Source organism: Diadema antillarum, unplaced genomic scaffold (assembly GCF_040938485.1).
Source record: "Diadema antillarum isolate AM-2024a unplaced genomic scaffold, OU_Dant_1.0 scf00000163, whole genome shotgun sequence".
Lineage (NCBI taxonomy): Eukaryota > Metazoa > Echinodermata > Echinoidea > Diadematoida > Diadematidae > Diadema > Diadema antillarum.
In genome coordinates this window covers 1,743,131-1,761,169 of record NW_027271052.1, presented here as the reverse complement: position 1 = coordinate 1,761,169, position 18,039 = coordinate 1,743,131, and the positions used below count along the sequence as shown (strand labels likewise).

General features: G+C 40.6%; 1 protein-coding gene across 1 annotated transcript in view; it reads left to right on the top strand.

Moving 5' to 3' along the window:
* The window catches only part of LOC139722353 (heterogeneous nuclear ribonucleoprotein K-like), a 146,659-nt gene that overhangs the window by 110,787 nt on the left and 17,833 nt on the right, over positions 1–18,039 (top strand). Inside the window, exon 5 of the mRNA XM_071633660.1 lies at positions 15,499–15,602. Coding sequence (XP_071489761.1) covers positions 15,499–15,602 — 104 coding nt within the window. The remainder of the gene's footprint in view (positions 1–15,498; positions 15,603–18,039) is intronic.

The window sequence follows — 18,039 nt, the reverse complement described above, 5'->3', positions numbered from 1 at the left end:
CTTTCTCCTCCGCCCAAAGCAATCCTCACAATGTTTATTCTGGCCATAAATTTACAGCGCACTTCATCGTCGATGAAAGATGGCGTGGCGTGTCCGATGTTTGTGCATGTGTATTCAGTGCTGGCTTGTGTAGAGGGTTCGTGTGCCTCCATAGTTTTGTTTATGTAATGGTGTGTGTGTGTCTACGTGTGTGTGAATGTATATTTGGTTACTGTCTTCTCAGTCTGTCTCTGTCTGTCTGTCTATCTGTCTGTCTAGCTGTCTCTCTGCTCAGAATGATGTGGAGTGTGTGAGATTTTATTTCATGTAATCTAACCTAGATGTGAACATAGCTATAGTGGCTACATGAAGACAGACAGACAGGTATGTTTTGAAATCCATTTCTGCTGCACACTCAATACAAGGAATATTTTTGTAAGGCCTGTGTACCTTACATAATCGATGCTGCAGTTTCGTGATCAGTGTTGTGTTGACAAATTATCCTGGGAATAGTAGGTAATGAATAAAAAAAACTATCAATTCAAAAATATTCATTGTTTGATGCTATTCCAGTTTTTGTACAGGTTCAGAATTGTGCGGTAATATTTATCTGAGATGGGTTTAGAAAAGATTTTGTGTTTGTGAAATAAATCCCCACAGTCTAGTCTTGTTTCTAGACTGTCTTTGATTTGAGATTATTCAGCACAGCATCAAGCCTGCGGATGACAGAATTTTTGTTTATGGCAGCGTTGTTGATTCATATATGTATTGATCAAACAGAAATAGCATAACAGATGTTATTGAGGTGTTGCTAAGATATCAATTATACTCTTCATCTTTATATTTCACTTTAGGGTTGATTTTTCTATTCTACTCATCTAATATAGATGTGAAAAGAGTCTTTGTGGGTGAGATACCAACAACAGTTGATGTTGAGATCTGGTCTCAGTGATACCAACAACAGTTGATGTTGAGATCTAGTCTCAGTGAGAGCATGGACTTGCATTTCTTGCCAGCTTGCTAAATACATGCCTGTAATGACATTCTATGTTCATAAGCATGTACCAGTGAGAGTAAGTACATGACTCTTTTTCTCATATCTAATCACAAGGCTGGAGTAGACTGGCCACTGGCCACTACAGATTCATCATAGGAAATGGATGCATTTTTAGTTACTATCACATTAAATAGTGACTGTCTCTTCTTTTGTTTGGACAGGGACCAAATGAAGCTGTGGATATGTGAATATCATGGAGAAACAAAAGGCTGTTGTTTTCACAGACTTGATGTGGTTCATACAACCATCTTGCTCTTAACATGGGACAAGAGGTTTTTGCAAGGATAGAATCTTACCAATTCCAGGAGAGTACTCCTCAAGAATAAAGAATAACCTTTTTCAAATCGAACTGACCTTTTGAGCAGGGTTCAGTATCTCCATAATATGCAAGTCAATTTGGGCTGAGTAGTGTCTTCTATGGTAGTAGAAGAGATGCAGGCTGCAAGGTTTCTGATACAGGTGGCTAGAGTCATATATTGAAGTAGAAGAGAAAGAGATAGCTGGGTTTAAGGCAGAACTTGCTCTATGCCTTCTGGCTTGCTAATCAGCAAGGCAAAGGCTACGATGGGAGAGGGCGCTGTCACATGAGCCCTTATGCCGTTAGAGGGAACCGCCATTCAGGAGCCAGATTTCTAGCCCCATTAGGCTGTTGGCATCTCATTTCATGCCACATGCACTGCGACATGTTAGAGAATAAGAGAAGGGGGAGGAGAAAGAAGGGGAGGGGAGAGGGGAGAACCATGAGAAGACAGATTGAAGAGTGGTGTTAAGGGTCCACAGAGACTCATTCTCTACACAGAAGTCCTTGTCTTCCATCCACTGGTCATACTAAGCACCAGAACAGCAAACTACCCTCACCTCTCTACCACCCTTCTCCTGGTCATCTTTCCTGTCACCTTCTCTGGTAGATACTCTCCATCTATGGAAATTTGTCCACAGATCAGCAGACTGTGACCAGTTGTTAACTGATTTCTATTCTCATACACACCACTCAAGATGGCTACCTGAACTTCTGCTGAGAGTGTACATGGTTGTTGCTCAACATTGTTACATGAAAAATGCAAATAAGAGATCTAAACAGAGATTTGTTAGGGTGGATTAAGATGGGCATTATTTTCTTGATCCATTGTTAGTGAAAAAGTAAAGGTTGTTAATTGTCTTCATGAACTGACTATAAGAGTTTAAGATTACAGCTGCCAAAGACATATTCTGATGAATATCACAATCAATTAATCAAACTCTCAATTGAGGTGATTATTTTTCAAAGCTCCTTTGTCATGTGAGATCATCAATCATTAACTTGGACTAGAGTAGAGTCCATATGTTCCTTCTCTACTGAAGATGGTATGTCTCTTTTTAAAGCTAACTATGAAGCATTTCCTCTTCATCAACTGGAGAGGGGGATCAGGCACCAAGCATTTTTTCCCCCTGTCCCTCTCTTTCTCATGCATAATTGCTTCGACACTACCCTGGTCTACATTTTTAGGATCACTCTGTCAACTACAAGCCCTCAGCTATACTTTGCCATGAAAATGAGCCAAAAAATTGGCGCCCCAAAATGCAAGCATCTTAGGTGAAATGATGTCTGTGCTGCTCAGCCAAATTATGCATTTGTGATTAGTCTTTGATCAAAGATGTCATGCTGAATCAGTTTGATAATGTCTTTAAATTTGCCAGCCAGACTCGAGGGCGATTCTCTAGTTTCTTTGCCGGCTTGTCTTCCTATCGCTGTCTTTTCCCGTAGTTCTACTCACTCATGAGCTATGCATCTATCTTCCTCCTATCCCCTCCCCTCCCCTCTGTACCCCCCTTCCCTCTGTACCCCCCTCCCCTCTGTACCCCCCCCCCCTGTACCCCCCCTTAATTCTAAGTTGCTCTATCACTTTCTCTCCCCCCCAATCTCCCGTCTCTCTCTCTCTCTCTCTCTCTCTCTCTCTCTCTCTCATCTATCCATCCCATCGCTCATGTTGCAGAGGTTCCCGCTAATCACATGCTAATCAAAGCGTATGTAAAAGGCAGCTTTCTCACTGGGCTGATCAATTTTCTTGCCCCACTGCTAAGTGTTTTCTCATGCATTGAATTTTGCAAATGTTTCCCTGCTGAAATGCATTCATCATATGGAGTATGGTTGAGGGGGGCGGTGTTTTATTCTCCCACACTGAAAGCTTAGAGCACTCCATCTTTCCTTACGTGCCCTAATGACCAATTAAGTGCAAGTGGATAGCAGTGAGAGGAGTCACTGTATGCATGGTGTGCAGTGTTTTCTATCTTCCTGATAGCTAACGTGACATCCTATTCTTTTATTCAATCTTCCACATAAGGCTTAAGATCATACCAATGATGTCACTCTATCAGGATTGTGTGATGTGTGCTGTAATAGACTCTGATTCTTACCCATACAGACACCATCATTACTACATATTTTTGTACTTCCAGATATTAACAGTGCTACAAAGCATATTTTATTGTATTTATCTCAAGTACAAGTTGAAAAAAAATACTGGCGAGTTATATACCTATTCTCCACACAAAGATAGATTTACTTGTATGTGTAATTCCTATTAATCAAGGATTTGTCCTGGTTTTTATTACGAACTTGTTTAAGAAAAAAAAAGTGTTTCAAGTTAGTTTATTAAATCTGTTCTGTTTGGCTCCAAGGAAGGTTTTATTGCATTCATCTTCATATCATGATACACTCTGCTACACCCCAAAGGGTGCTGTTCCGTGTGCTTACACAGGCACAGCTTTTTCTTCTTTTTTTTTCTTTTTTTTGTTGTTGTTGCTCCCCATGTATCTTTCTCTCAGTCTGTCTCTCTGTCTCATTCACTCTCTCTCCATGCATCCTTCCACAGTTATTACTTGTGGGACTGTAGTCAGCCATTTGGGCACTGGAGCACACACACAGCACAGACACACACAGATAGAGAGAATTTAATAAAAGCCTTTCTGTGACATCTTGTTTCCTGTCCTGCAGTCTTATTGAATATTCCACCTCCTATCATAGCCAGAGCAAGAGTGGGTGGGGATGGAGGTAAAACAGTGATTGGAAAAGGGGCCGATGTACCAGCTTGTTTAGGGGGGGGGGGGGGGATTCATGGGCAGTTATCTTACAGAATAAGCATCATGACTTTTTATCCTCAGTAGTAGTATAGATAAATGAAAGTAGAATTTCAATTTAATTGTATTTCATTATCTTTTCCATACAAAATATCCATTCCAAACCAGTTGCATAATGTTTAAATGATATAGTGCTATATTTCTTAATTCATGTTGTATTCTGGGCAGTATCAATCCTCTTTTTTCATCCACAAACATTTGGCTATTCCTTGTCAATCTCCCATGGTAACATAAATGAACACTGGTCACTATAAGTAAGACGTCCTCATAGTTGTGTAGTTTTTACAAGTTATGTTACCGATCATGCAGTCCTTAACTGCCTTGGTTATCCACATTGTATGTCCAGTATAATAGTCACTTTCATTGTATAAGGCAGGTAATTCATATTCACTGTGTCTGCCATTACTTAGCTAAATACAGCTAACTCTCCAGAGCTCACTGTCACATTGAGTCACAGCATACCAAGATTCAAATTAAGAATGCAAGAACAGACAGTTTACATTTAACACATTTAGCATGTCATGTTAAATCAGTCTTTGCTCAAAGCAGTCTTTTCTACCAAACTCAGTACAAGTCTCTTTAAACCTTTTATGGGGAGTATTGCTTAGGGAAAGTGTTTGCTCTTACACTGAGTGTCAAAATAAAAAGGAAAAAAATCAGAGCTTTCTTTATTTCCTTTGGCATGTAACTGTCCTTTTAAGTAAAGTATTGTTGAGAATGTAGGGTTTCATACAAAGTGACATGCTTGTATGAGTCATTCCTGGGGTATATGGGCCAGTGAGTAATTTGGTTTTTAGCAGACATATCCAGTGTCCTATCCACTCAGCACTAGAGTTTGATGTAGTAGGGGAAAGAGAAGGGTGTGCTAGGACATGTCTGTTGTTTGTGGTTCGGTCACAAATCACTAAAGATCACACTGAGAATTACCTTTAAGCTTAAGGATTCATTTGTAGTATAGTGTAATGCATTAGTTGAATAATTTTTCCATTTTCACAAAAAGAGACAAATTCTCTCAGTGCTTTGAATGGGTAAAGAGAGAGGCTTGTTTGGATGAACAAGAGTCCTTGTTGTGTTTAGAATCAGAGAGCTAAGATGGAGGTTGAGTGGAAAGCATCTTACTAGATCCTCCTGGTGGTATCTAGATTGGGATGCTTTGGGCTTGTAGATTTGTGTCAAGGGGGAAGGCAAACAGAGGCGAAAGGGAGAACCCTCTTCACACACCTATCTTTCATTTCCTGTCCATCTTTCACTGTCTATCTCTCTCCATCTCTCCATTTCATCCCCCCCCCCTCTCTCTCTCTCTCTCTCTCTCCATATATTTTCCTCTGCCTCAAATTTCATGTTCTTCTCTTCTTTTCTGTTTCAAAGTTCAACATATTGAGTTGAATGTACATGATCATGTAAAACTTTAAAAGTGCTTACTTGGTAAGCATCTGTCTGTCTACTCATTTTTCTTTCTTTATCATCCATCTCTTTCTCTCTCTTCTCTCTCTCTCTCTCTTCAGTCCAATCTATATTTATGTATGTCATTTTATCCTGACCAAAGTACAGACACACATCTGTTCCTACCTACTAGCCTAGGCGATGGTGGAATGCAGAGTTTAAAGAAGGCAGGTTGCTAGGAGCTAGATACACTCCCCTTCCCTTCTCTCTCTCTTCTCAGATAATGTCATCACTGTTCAGACAAAGTGTCTTCATTAATTAAGATCATGGCAAGTGTGGATACACAGACAAACAAAGAATACTGACAGCATAGACACCTTCTGGGGACTTGATAAGTCTTCCCCTATGGCTCGTATATCAAACCTGCCAAGCATAGAAACTATTTAGAATGGGAGTCGAGCAGCATGCTTGAGATTTTTTCCCCCCACAATTATTACATCTTGCCAAAGAAAAAGGAAAAAGTCTTTTAGCCTACCACAGGCAAATTACTTAATACAGCGTATAGCAAGCTGAAATTCATATTTTGTCTTTTCATTATTGCTGGTTTTCATACCAACTACTATTAGTAGTGAAGATGTCTTTCCGTTTCCCTGTAAGCGATGAACTCATTAAAAAAAATGAATTTTATCAACACCTACCATAATTTTTGAAGGGTACTTATTGTGTGAATACTGTAGAAATGCCAAAGATAGATCATTTATGAAAAGAAATAATGCTAATAGTTGGGGTTTTTTTGTAGAATATTTATAAGTAAATTGATTATCTTTGATGTCACAAAGTAATGTGCACAATTTTGTGTGATGAGGGCCTCTGATGTCATAAAGGAGAAAGTGATGCAGCCTGAATCACACAAAGCAATTTTTAGCCCACCCTAGAGACCAGTTCTTGAAGCTTATCAGTATTCATGACTGTACACTATAATATCTCATTTTCCTTAACATAAAAAGTACATGGTATTATAATTTAATGTAGGTATTTCACCATAATTTCCCTTGAGTGAAGTAGAGTTGACATCAAAAATGAATCGGCCAAGCAAGTGTCGACTGCATGTGCCTTGTCTTGCATGAGGGAGTGTGTATTATATTATCAGGAGTATTTGATTGTCACATCAGCATGATGACATGTCCTTGAAAAAACATGACATGCTCTGGAATGAGCTGTGCATTTTTCAGGATAAATCCCAGTGACTGGTCTATGAAATCACCACATATTTTTGTCTCATGTAATAAATAATGTTTTTTAGATTGTTCTCCTACCATGATTTCTGACACAATGAAGGCACTCTGTGGTATTAGTTATCTTAGTCCCACAGGCAATCAAGTCAAGTATCATGAGTTGGAGGGTAAGATGGGTGAGGCTAGGGATGTGGGCTACAAGGAATTAGCTTCATTTTTTGGCCAACCCATGCGGAAAATAAACCTAGTTGTATCGAACAGGGCAGCCATTACTGAGGTTTTTTTGCCAGCCAGCTCACAGAGTGGAGCTGGGTGTACCCTGCTAGAGTCAATGTGAATTCTTCCCCACAGCTCATAAAATGCAAACTAGTAGCAGCAGGGAATACATGATTAGCATGACCTTTCTAGACTGCACTTTTCAGGTCATCAGCCACTCTACATTACCACACACCATCTTCCATCCAGGAAGGCAACATATTACATAAATCCTAAAGCCACAGGGCTGAAGGAGTACTTTGGCTGCCTGCTACCACTACTCTGACGTTTCCCACAATGCACCAGCCCTAGATACAAGATATGATAACCGTAGCCAATATTGGGGCAGGAATGCTCATATGAAGTATTCTGCCTTTCTTAAGGAGGAAAAAGGTTTAGAAGAGAAGAATTTGCCATGATGGAAAAACAAAATTGATATCCTTGGAATTCAGAGCTAAAATATAATAAAAGAGAGCATGCATGGGCATATGTTGTGTGCAGAAAATTGCAGAGACGTGTGTGATTTAGGAGTTGAACAGAGCAGTTTATTGGAGCATGATCAAATTGATTAAGCCTTCTGTAGGATTGATTTTGTGCTTTATTTACGATGATTCAGCATGCGGGACTTCAGGAAAGGGGAAGGGTTCAGCGCGAGTCCAGAGTAGTGAGTGATGAGAGATGATTTATGCTTAGCCTGCAATCTCTCGCTCCGTCTCTCGCTCTCCTCACATCGGGGATGGAGGGATGGTACAGGAAATGGATTCTCCCTCGTTCCAATCTTGGGATGGAGCTCCTCATCTCATAAGACATGTAGCTTGGATGCGCAGGTCTGTAAAATGACATGCAGTGAAGTATTTCTCTGCTGACAAATTCACAATGACATAGCAGTCAGCAAAGATGATTATAAGTCTGATATTGACATCTTATCAGTTATCAGTTCATGTATGTTGATTTTTCAATAACTGTCTGAATTGGCACCAGGATGGATTGAATTTGATTGCTTTGGGTTAGAGTTTGACCTGCATGTAAAATGCATGAGTGTGAACAGAGTAAGATTGAAGGAAGTCTAAATATTTGATGATGTTGGCTGTAATTGGTCACCCTCGTCCGATCCTCATCATCGTCTTCCAGGAGGATGAAGATAGACCCAGTTCCCTGTAGTGATGGCTGGCAGTCCCTCACCATCCCTCTCTATACTGTGATGTCCATTCCAGACCAGGGTGTGACTCACCGCCCCTGGAAGCAGGCAAGTGGTTTTCCACCTGCCTGGCCGGTCAGTTTGACTCCTAACAAGTTATGCTTGGCTGATCAACAAAATGCTGTCATTTCTACTGCTAAACCCCTTCAACCAGAGAGAAGCCTAATTGATGAATTATTAGTACTACACTTTATGTGTAGAGGCAATTACTTTTTTCTTGGCCAGGATATATGATTCTGATATTGTAATACTTTCATCACAAGTAATTGTGTGTCATTTTTGTTATTTCTGTGCTGAGCTATGCAGTGGTCTCAATCAAATTGGCTCATCTTTTTGTAGAGACAAGAAAAACTACTCCAAAAGATCAAATTATATTTCTAACATATCTGAGAAATATGTAGGCGAGCAGAATTATTCAAGGATTTCTTGTAGATGTCTGAGAGAGGTATCTCCTTTTTGACCAAAGTGAGCTTTTTCCCCCAATTCAAGTATATTTGTCATCCTTGCATGATAGTCACTGCTATTTCTGTTGTCTTCTCCATTATGCCTGAGATGGTTTCCCTGAAAGCTGCAATCATTTCCAACAAGCAGGTCGTCTTGCATGTTAATGTCTCCTCCATCTCATCGTCATGCCAACATCCAAGGATGTGAGGGTAGGAGTGCTTGTCAGCTATCATGGAGGAAGAAATCTGGCAGTGAAGAAGTAAAAGTAGCTGAACCAGTGGAGGAGAATTCATTCCTCATTTTCATATTGTCTGCAGCTTTAAGGTAGATAATCTCAATGATGAAAAGAAAGTAATTTGCCACTCAAGAAATCTTCTTTTCAGGTCCTGAGGCTTTCATGTAATCAGAAATGTTCAAAGGAACTGCAACCACAAATTTGATTACAGGTTTTTTGAACTTTTGCCAGTATCTTCTTCTTCTATTGTTTTCTTGTCTCAGTCCTAGCCACATCTCCCTTGTGTGTTCTTCCATCTCAACATTGTTTCCAGAGCCATTCTCACTCTCTCTCACTCTGCCCCGTGCATAAAAAGTTCAAAATGAATTAAGTTTGGCGCGACAGAAAAAAAAATGTAGCATTTGATTGACGTGTAGGCAAAGGGGTATCAGAGAGAATGCAGTCCAATCACAGCAATTTAAATGTGGTTGAGGGAAGGTGAGGAAGCAAAGCAGGCGTAAGTTATTGATTGTGATCTACCATCTTGAATGACAACAAGCTCCTTCATATTTGTTCAAGCAGACAAGGGGGCTCCGCAAATGTGTCGATTGAAATTCGCCACACGCACCGCTTTCAGCGTGCGTTATGGCCGTGCTCCGCTGGTAATGAGTTTAGATCGGGAGAAGAAGGGTGTAAGGAGACGTGATAAGAGGAATATAGAGAGCACGGCAGCAGACAGCTCGGGATGGTATGGCATCAAACAGACTCTTGAGATGGACGATATAGGAGATGTATGTCTGGCCAGCTCAAGGCTTGCTCAAAGTGCAGACACTTCGTAGCATTAGGCATACACTGTAGACAGAAGGTGGTATGGGATTCATAGATGGTAGACGCCAAAAAACCTGATCAGATGTGGTGTCTTTCTCCTCTCGTCTCATCTCTGTGGTTTTCATTAGAGATTCAGGTTGGGATTGGAGGCAATTACATGAAATTGAATTCAACACTCTTGACTGTCTCAGCAGTAACTGGGATCATGTTTTCTAATGGACCTGTGTCAAATTTGTTTATGACTCTGTGGGCACCACACAGTCTACCCCACACCATGGGGCTGAATATGGCTTGGCTATTAGAGTTCTATATCCCTGGACAGTTACTGAGAAAATAGTTTATCTCAGACTCTCTTGCTCTCAAGCATTAGTTTGGGATTTGTGTCCCTTTGCTGTGACTTGAATGCAAATTTCTTCTATCATGCAGCACTGTGAAATTCTATCCCAGTTACAGAGTAACTCAGCAATGTGAATGGCTGACTGCTTTGTCTAAACTTGCCTTTCTTTTGCAATGAATTGTCATGGCCAATACACACTATCAAAGCACATGTTAGTATAGTCTGACATTGTGATCAAATTATAAACATTGATGTCTTGTTTCACTTTATGTGGCAGTACCTTGAATGGATACAGGACGTTACACCAACCTGTATTTTGTCAGTACCTTGTTTGAAGTGGGTAAAGAAGAGACGAATGCAGTGGTTTGCTTGACCTTGTATCTCCCTTGTTACACATGATAATCAAGTCTGATGTTCAGCTTATCTTACATTCTCTGATGAGAGCGGGTTTTCAACAAACTTATTTTCTTGCATGAAAAATGGGAGGACCATCAGGTAATAAGCACCTGTTAGGTAGAAGAAGAATACAAGTGAACTCTGACTCCATCTGGTCATGGGCACTAAATGCTCACAAGATTGTTACCTCATTGTATAAGTGAATGGTACCTTTGATTCAGTCTACCGAAAGGTTCTTGAGGCAAACTTGTGTGAGAATGTGTAGGCATCTTTCTTTGGCAAGGCTTATGTGAATTCCCCATCTCTTGTCAGTGATGGCTGAATGTTTGTTGGAGCCAGCAGTGGGTAATGGGTGTTGTCAGGCAGACTACACACTTGACTTCTCATGTGGAAATAATCTTCAGTAGAAAGCAGCAGTCTTCCATCTCTTGAATGCCTCTACTCTGACTCTGTGTGCAGTACTGTGTGAAACACTCCACTCTCGGATGGCACGCAACCAACTTACTCATTGCAAACCAAACCCTGCTCAGGAGACTGAATTTTTGGCGAAGAGAGAGTAGATTCACAGATATTTACAGATTGTTCTTGCTTGGGAAATTTGTTAAGTGACAGAAAGATTCAGCAGGTGGTTATAAAGCAAGCACATTTTGTTTTCTCTTCACCAGCAGTCAGTTTGAGATCTGTGTTTTGTCAAGATCATGCGTGTGGTTTTTATAGTCACGATGGCATTTGTCAGGAGGTGGCTGATAATCACTGAAATTTGACAAGAACTAATTACATTAGACTAATTTCTCATTAAATGTGCAAGACCTGTTAGCTAAAAAAGGGGTAAAGAAAATCTACTTTTTCCGGAATGTCTTTTGCTCGTCGAGAGAGATATCATATGAGAGGAAATGGTCTCCAGCTTCCTCTTTCTCTTCATATTTCCTGAGATGCATTTTTACAGGTATTTCACTGCAAAGCATGAACAGTTTTGTATACCATGGTAACAGACTGAGGGTCACATTTGGCATGAAATAAAGCAAATCTTGTGTCAAAATAGATGTCCTAAGAAATAGAATAGGCACAGACTCAAGATGTTTTCCATTATCATTTCTCTGAGAATAATACATCCACTGTTGAAAGCTCCTTGTTTGCATGGAATACAAAACTGACATGAGCTGTTGGGGAGTAATGGAGGATTGAGAAGTGATAAGCATTTAGCTTCTTTTTAGGGATTGTGTGATTGATTGCATGCAACTCAGTGTACATCTACTCTTCCTAAAATTCATCAAAGTATTGTGATCCTGAACACACAAAAAAAAACGCATTTCCATTCCTTAATAATTCATTTTCCCATCTGAAATATGTCCACAATTGCCACAATACAGGATATGCTATCAAATGTGAAATCAAGACTCGTTATTAGAAGAAAATATTGAGAGGTTCATAATATTCTGTCAGTTATCAACCTACAGGGTTAAGTTTTTTTTTTCCATTAGCCATGTAATCCAATTGTCTCAAAATGTTTTCTTGATAAGCATTTCTGCTGCCTCATAGAAAACAAGCTCATTATTCATTCAGAATGTCGATGCGAACTCAATTGGAGGCAAGATACTGTAAGGCCGCTCCTCTACTCTGCACAATATGCATTCATTTTATTATGCTCTTCTGCAAATACATCACCCAGTAAACAGCATGCTGTCTGGGCCACCTATTCCTGCATGCAAGCCAGCTATCCTTCTACTAATTACTCACTGCTACGTCAGAGTTTTAATGCTCAAGGGAGTGTGAAGCTGTCTATTGGAGACTGCTTTTCTACTGTGTGGGTTCTCTGACTTACGGCATCATTATGGCTATTGCCAGAGGACGAAATGAGGCTTCGTTATTTATTTAGCATGTCTCCCGTGAACACACACACACACACACACACACACACACACCAATGGCACACACACACACACACACACACACACACACACACACACACACACACACCAGTGTGGTGATGAGTCAGAGGTTTAGATGGCCTCCATACAACCTCCTTTCCGCCCTCAGTTTACCTCCTCTTACTTTGCTCCTCTTTCCAAATGCTTTCCTTACCTGAAAGCTGGTGGTAGAGCCATTCTAGCATGACCTAATTCTCCAGGCTTTGCTGAAAAAAGGAAATAATAGAGATGAAGAAGAATTCCCCCAAACACCAATTTTACCACTCGCTCAGTTTCTCAGCCATGTGAAGATTCTATTGGGATGCAAACCTGAGACTGTGACACTGTTTGAAAATGGGTTTGTCACATCTGGTGTGGCAGGTAACCTTGGATGCATTTCTGTCATCTCTCTCTACAGTGTGCGCCTTGCCAGATTTCAAGAGAAAGAGGACAAAATGTGTATGCTTCGAAGTGTTTCCTCCTTTCGATTCCAAATTGCAATTGATTTTCTGGCACCCAAACCATATTGGAATTTTGTGAGGCTGAGGCAAGCAGGAAGCCCAGCATCTGGCGGCTGTTGAAACAGGCAGGGGTGAGGGAGAGGACCATAATGGGGAGAGGAAGTGGACATTGATGCAGACAGGTGGGGTAGGGGGGAGCAGCCAATGGCAAGACAGGGGGTGTTTGTGCTCCTCACACCTTTGGGAAAATATGTTGGAAAGACTTGGATCTTTGCAGTTGGCACTAGGCTGAAGATGGCTACTGAAGGAAAGTACACGAAGAAGAGATATTCTTGGTTTACTTTGTAATGGTCATCTTTTGAGAGGGATGCATTTAACTTTGATTTGAGTGGTTCTGTAGTAAAGTACATTAGCCTTCAGTTGCGGCACAAGACTTATTTGATAGAACATACAATCTTGATTTGTTGCATTTGTAGCATGGTAATCCAAGAGAATGCAGCAGAAAAGGGCTGAAACTCATTTCACATTATGAGGACATTGTGAGAAAAAGCAGAACTCCAACACAATGCAGTTTGCATTTCCTCTTCATCTGCAACATATTAAAAAGGGAAGAAATGTTTTCAAGACTTGGCTGTAAGTCAGAAAACATCGCAAGGAAATTGAACATTGAACTTTCACAAGCTTCATCAGCATTAGTGACCTATGACCAAGACAAGAAGACTTCATCAAAATATGGCTAGAGGCTGAAGTGACTGAGAATCAGTCTTTTGTTTAAAAAAAAAAAAGAAGAAGAGAGGGAAAGAGAAAAAACATGACACTGGTCATATAATGATATGGCTGCTGTATCTCACAAATAGGAAGAAAGACCCATGTCCACTTTCCCTGATGTCATCATCTCTCTTGCTTGGCTTCTTTGTTGTCATGGTTACCCCTAATGAAAGCCATGGAGCTCGGAGCTTTTCAACCACACTTTTATCTTGTTTTCCACATGCCTTACCTTACTGCATATTTATGACGGAGCTGTGTTGCTGCTAAAGCATTCTGAAAACCCTCCAGTGATTCATTCCTAGATGAGGGGGAAGATACCACAAAATATGCAGAATTTGCTCCGTCTTGAAGCAGCCATTGATTTGTCTAGAAACAAAAGCTTGATACATACATTGTATAACCTAAAGCTCAGCTACCATGATACAAGAGTAGGGAAGATGATTGGAATAGAATTGTTTACTCTGTGCTTATTACAGACCAACACAAATGAGACAGCCATTGATGTGATGACCAACAGCATTAAGAACCCAGGGTCCAACTGTTTCCTCTCTCTTCTTCCTCATTTTCATCAGTCTTAATTTATGGGAAAAATGAATCACCTTTTCTCCCTGCAGCTTAAAATTATCGAACCACCTGCCATAATCACTAACAACGGTTGATTTATCTAGGTTGAAACACCCTACGGGAGATCCGTACTATTATCTTCAAGGCACCGTGGCTTGGTCATGTAGGAGGGATGAACAAAAGGAACATACTTTCCAGAAGTGTTTATGGATCATATCAAGTTTTCTTTTAAAAAAATATGGAGAATATTTGGAAAAGAGTCAATTCCATCAGTAACGTCATGAAGTCCTGTTGCTGAGTGGATATCTTCATTGGCATTGCATTGCCAGATCATGTGATTTCAGGGAGGTTTGACCTCATCATTTGTCTCTGGTCCTTGCTGGTCTGCTGGGTCTTGGTTGCCATGGTTACCTCTCATCTCAGCCTGCCTAAACCTCTCCTTAACCCCTTGCTTCTCTTTAATAGCCCTTAACACACCATTCTTTCATTTGTCTTCACTTTACCCTATCACATCAAACCATTTCTGTGTACATTGAACAATTCATGATTACAAGCATTCAGTCACTGCCATGTATCAATCATGAGATAAATAAATACCCTCGTGCAGAGAGAGCTGCCAGTCCTTCATTCCATGCAAACAGCAGAAGACACTGAGGTAAAATCAGGTTTAGGCAAAACAATGTTTACCCAGTATGAAAGACTGACTCGGTAATTGCTGTCAAATCATAGCCCTGGCTGCCATGAATGATTAGATTTGGAGGAGGGAAGATGGCGAGTTATGAACGTTTGCTGAAAGATGGTAAAAGTGTGGCTGGATGATGAAGAGTTTGTTGACTCTGTGCTTGAACCAATGTTTGCCCATCAGAGCTCAAAGCATGACTTCATAAAGCATGACTCTTTAATAAATGCTCAAGCTTTCTCTCCCTCACCCTCCTTCTCTATCCAATATCCCTTTCTCTCTTTTTTTCTCCCCTAAACTAGGATCTATTACTATCATCTCTAATTGGACGTGTGACTTTTCATTTGCCTCCTACCATCAATGCTCTGTTGACTTTTATGATTTTGGTGTGTGTGTGTGAATAATGGCAGAAGCCTCCTCTTTCTTTACCTTGTGAGCAAACATGAAGAAATGGGGAGGTATATGGTGTTTGTCATGGTAGCATGCAAACAAATGAATGTTCAATCCTCCCCTCCTCCCCACACCTCACTAAACTCACCAATATGAATGTCTCATCCAATTCAAACAGACGGTAGTGTGTCGATTCAATCCTTCCTGATTCTTTCATAAAGTCATTTTTATCATGGTAGAATTGTCATGTTTTTTTGTTTTTTCTCATCTGTTTTGATATTATCAGGTGGGAAGCGATCGGCAGAAGAAAATGTGACGGCCAGTGAGAATAACAAGCGCCCTCGTGGAGATGGCCAGAAAGTGACCTTCAGGTTTCTCATTCCCAGCATCGTAAGTACTAGTTCAATTCCCTTCCTCTACCTCTGTTTTATTTGTCTTCTTTCTCTACTCTTTTCTCATCTATGCATTGTTTCTCCTCTTTGGTGCACTTGTGTTCTGGGTATAGGATGCGGTCATTTTCTTCAAGTTAGCCAGACCAAAACAACCAGCATCACAACAAAACATTCTAAACCTATCCTCCACTGACCTTGATTGGTCCATGTGACTTTGTTATCCTTTTGAGTGGGTTTCAATGAGATAAGTCAACAAGAAAAGTATGACTTTCGTAGAATTATATATCTGCAGTGCAATCTATGAAGATTGTTCTAGAATGATACACCTTCCCTAGCACTGTTTGAGTGGAAGTCAAAATTTGTGTTTTTCATGTGTCTATGAAGAATGTAGATGGCACTTGTGGTTTGATAACAACAGCTTGGAGAAAGCTTCTAGCAGAAATGTTCCATTACATTTGTTGATGCATGTCTCAATGGCCTTTGCAGTGTGTGGCACAGTCGCAATGTGTCCTGTTCTGCTAGCTCTCTCCAAGAGACGGCCATGACAGATGAGACATTCTCCCCCATACCCTACACAGAATAGTTCGCCAGCAGTATCAAATGTCAGTTACATCTTCGTCAGTGTGATGGCCGAATGATAATGGCCCACAATCCTCTAGGGAGGGGGGCACAGTGTGCCCAGTTTCTAGATGGTTTCTCCCTCTCTCTCGGATCCCCTTTCTCTCATCCTCTCCCTCTCCCTCGCTTTCTCCCCCTCCTCCTTGGTCTGATGCATTTTTAAACATGTAAGGCTGTACAGCAGCAAGCTTCTACCCTAGCTAGGCTTGTTTGCATGTACACTGAGTCTTCACTGTTTCCACATAGCTTATGCAGTACATTCTACTGCTGCAAGTCATGTATGTGATCCTACCTTTACATCTCATCTCTTAGCACAGTGGAGATTAGTTTTTCTTATGATGTAGTGATCAGAATTATGTTTGTGTGTGTGTGTGTTTATATGTGTAGTCAAGCCACTCCTTTGATATAATTTGATGGAAGAAATGATGCATTTCTTGTGTGTGTTCTCCTCTGCTGAAATCATTGGATACACACTATTGGATTCACCCTTGAAAAACAAGTGGTAACTTTTCTAGCAGGATGCACAGATAATATTGAATCTAAACATGGCTGCAGGATTAGTTTAAAGGGATATAATATAGTGACTTCTTTTGTACGTTGTAGAATGGCATTTGTTTGGTTTTCATCATTATTCTGTGTGACACAGAATTAGCAGGTCCAGGGTTTCATGGGAAAGAGAAGTAGCCAGTAGTTGCTTGCAGCTGGCCAAATGAGATTTATGGGTAGCCATTGCTAAGCATACAGCAGCAAACAATGATACATTGGTTGATGTGGGTTTGGCCATGCACTGGAGATTTGCTCTAATTAGCCCAGAGTACTAGCACCCTGAAGACAATGACACTGGGTTGGGCCACACCAGGGACAAGCTTCAATACAGGCCTAATTTGTGCTCATAGAGTTACCCATGGATGCAATCTTCCATACCACTAGGCAGAGTTGTAACAAAGGTAATTGTTTCAGCTCATTTCATGCTGCCTGGTAGGACCATTCACACTTGTAGAAAAGCTTCCTCAAGTAGTTTTAAGTCTATGGCACAAAAATCATTTTTCAACAAAATATGCACACAGTTTGCTCTAAAGTGGGTTAGATGCATTATGGGAAATTTTCTCCCCATTAGTGCGATGAAATATTGCCTCTTGTAGCAATGCTTCAAATTTTGATGACAAGCATTGTAGTGACTCAGATAATGTTGCCTACAATGATCTCATTAAAGCTATTGCAGGCATAAAAGCTATCAGAGGCTAATTAGATGGAAAATTGATGCAATTTGTGACTCATTACATGGTGCAGAAACTATGCCTGCCATGGAAAGTGTTTGTTCTCTCATCACAACAGGCTTTTTAGAAGGATCTTGTCTTTACTAGGTGAAGAAATGGAGAGAATTAGAGGTATCAAGTACAGAGACAATTTGCACTCCAGGGGAATCGTCACTTAGAAAGGGGTGCCGCCAACCTCTCCAGTACCCAGGGTCAAGCCAATGATTCCTGAGGGAAGAAAGTTACCAATTACCCCTAGTGGTTTGATGCAAGATGGAGATTACTTTTTGATAATCATCCCCAAGCCTTGGAGAATTGAAGACAATTAAACAAAATGAATGTAGGGAAGTATTAATGAGCTCTATTCTGTTGGGCCAGTGTGGAATATGAGAATAGATGACATGTCATTGATGTCAGGTTATTGGTTTCTTTGTCTCACTGTGAAACAAGGCCAATGAGAGGGGAGAGAGAAAGAGAGAGAGAGAGAAGGAAGAGGAGAGGGAATGGCAAGGGTCTTTGATATTTTCTCATTTCTGGTTGATAGGAAAGTTTGCAGGGTGG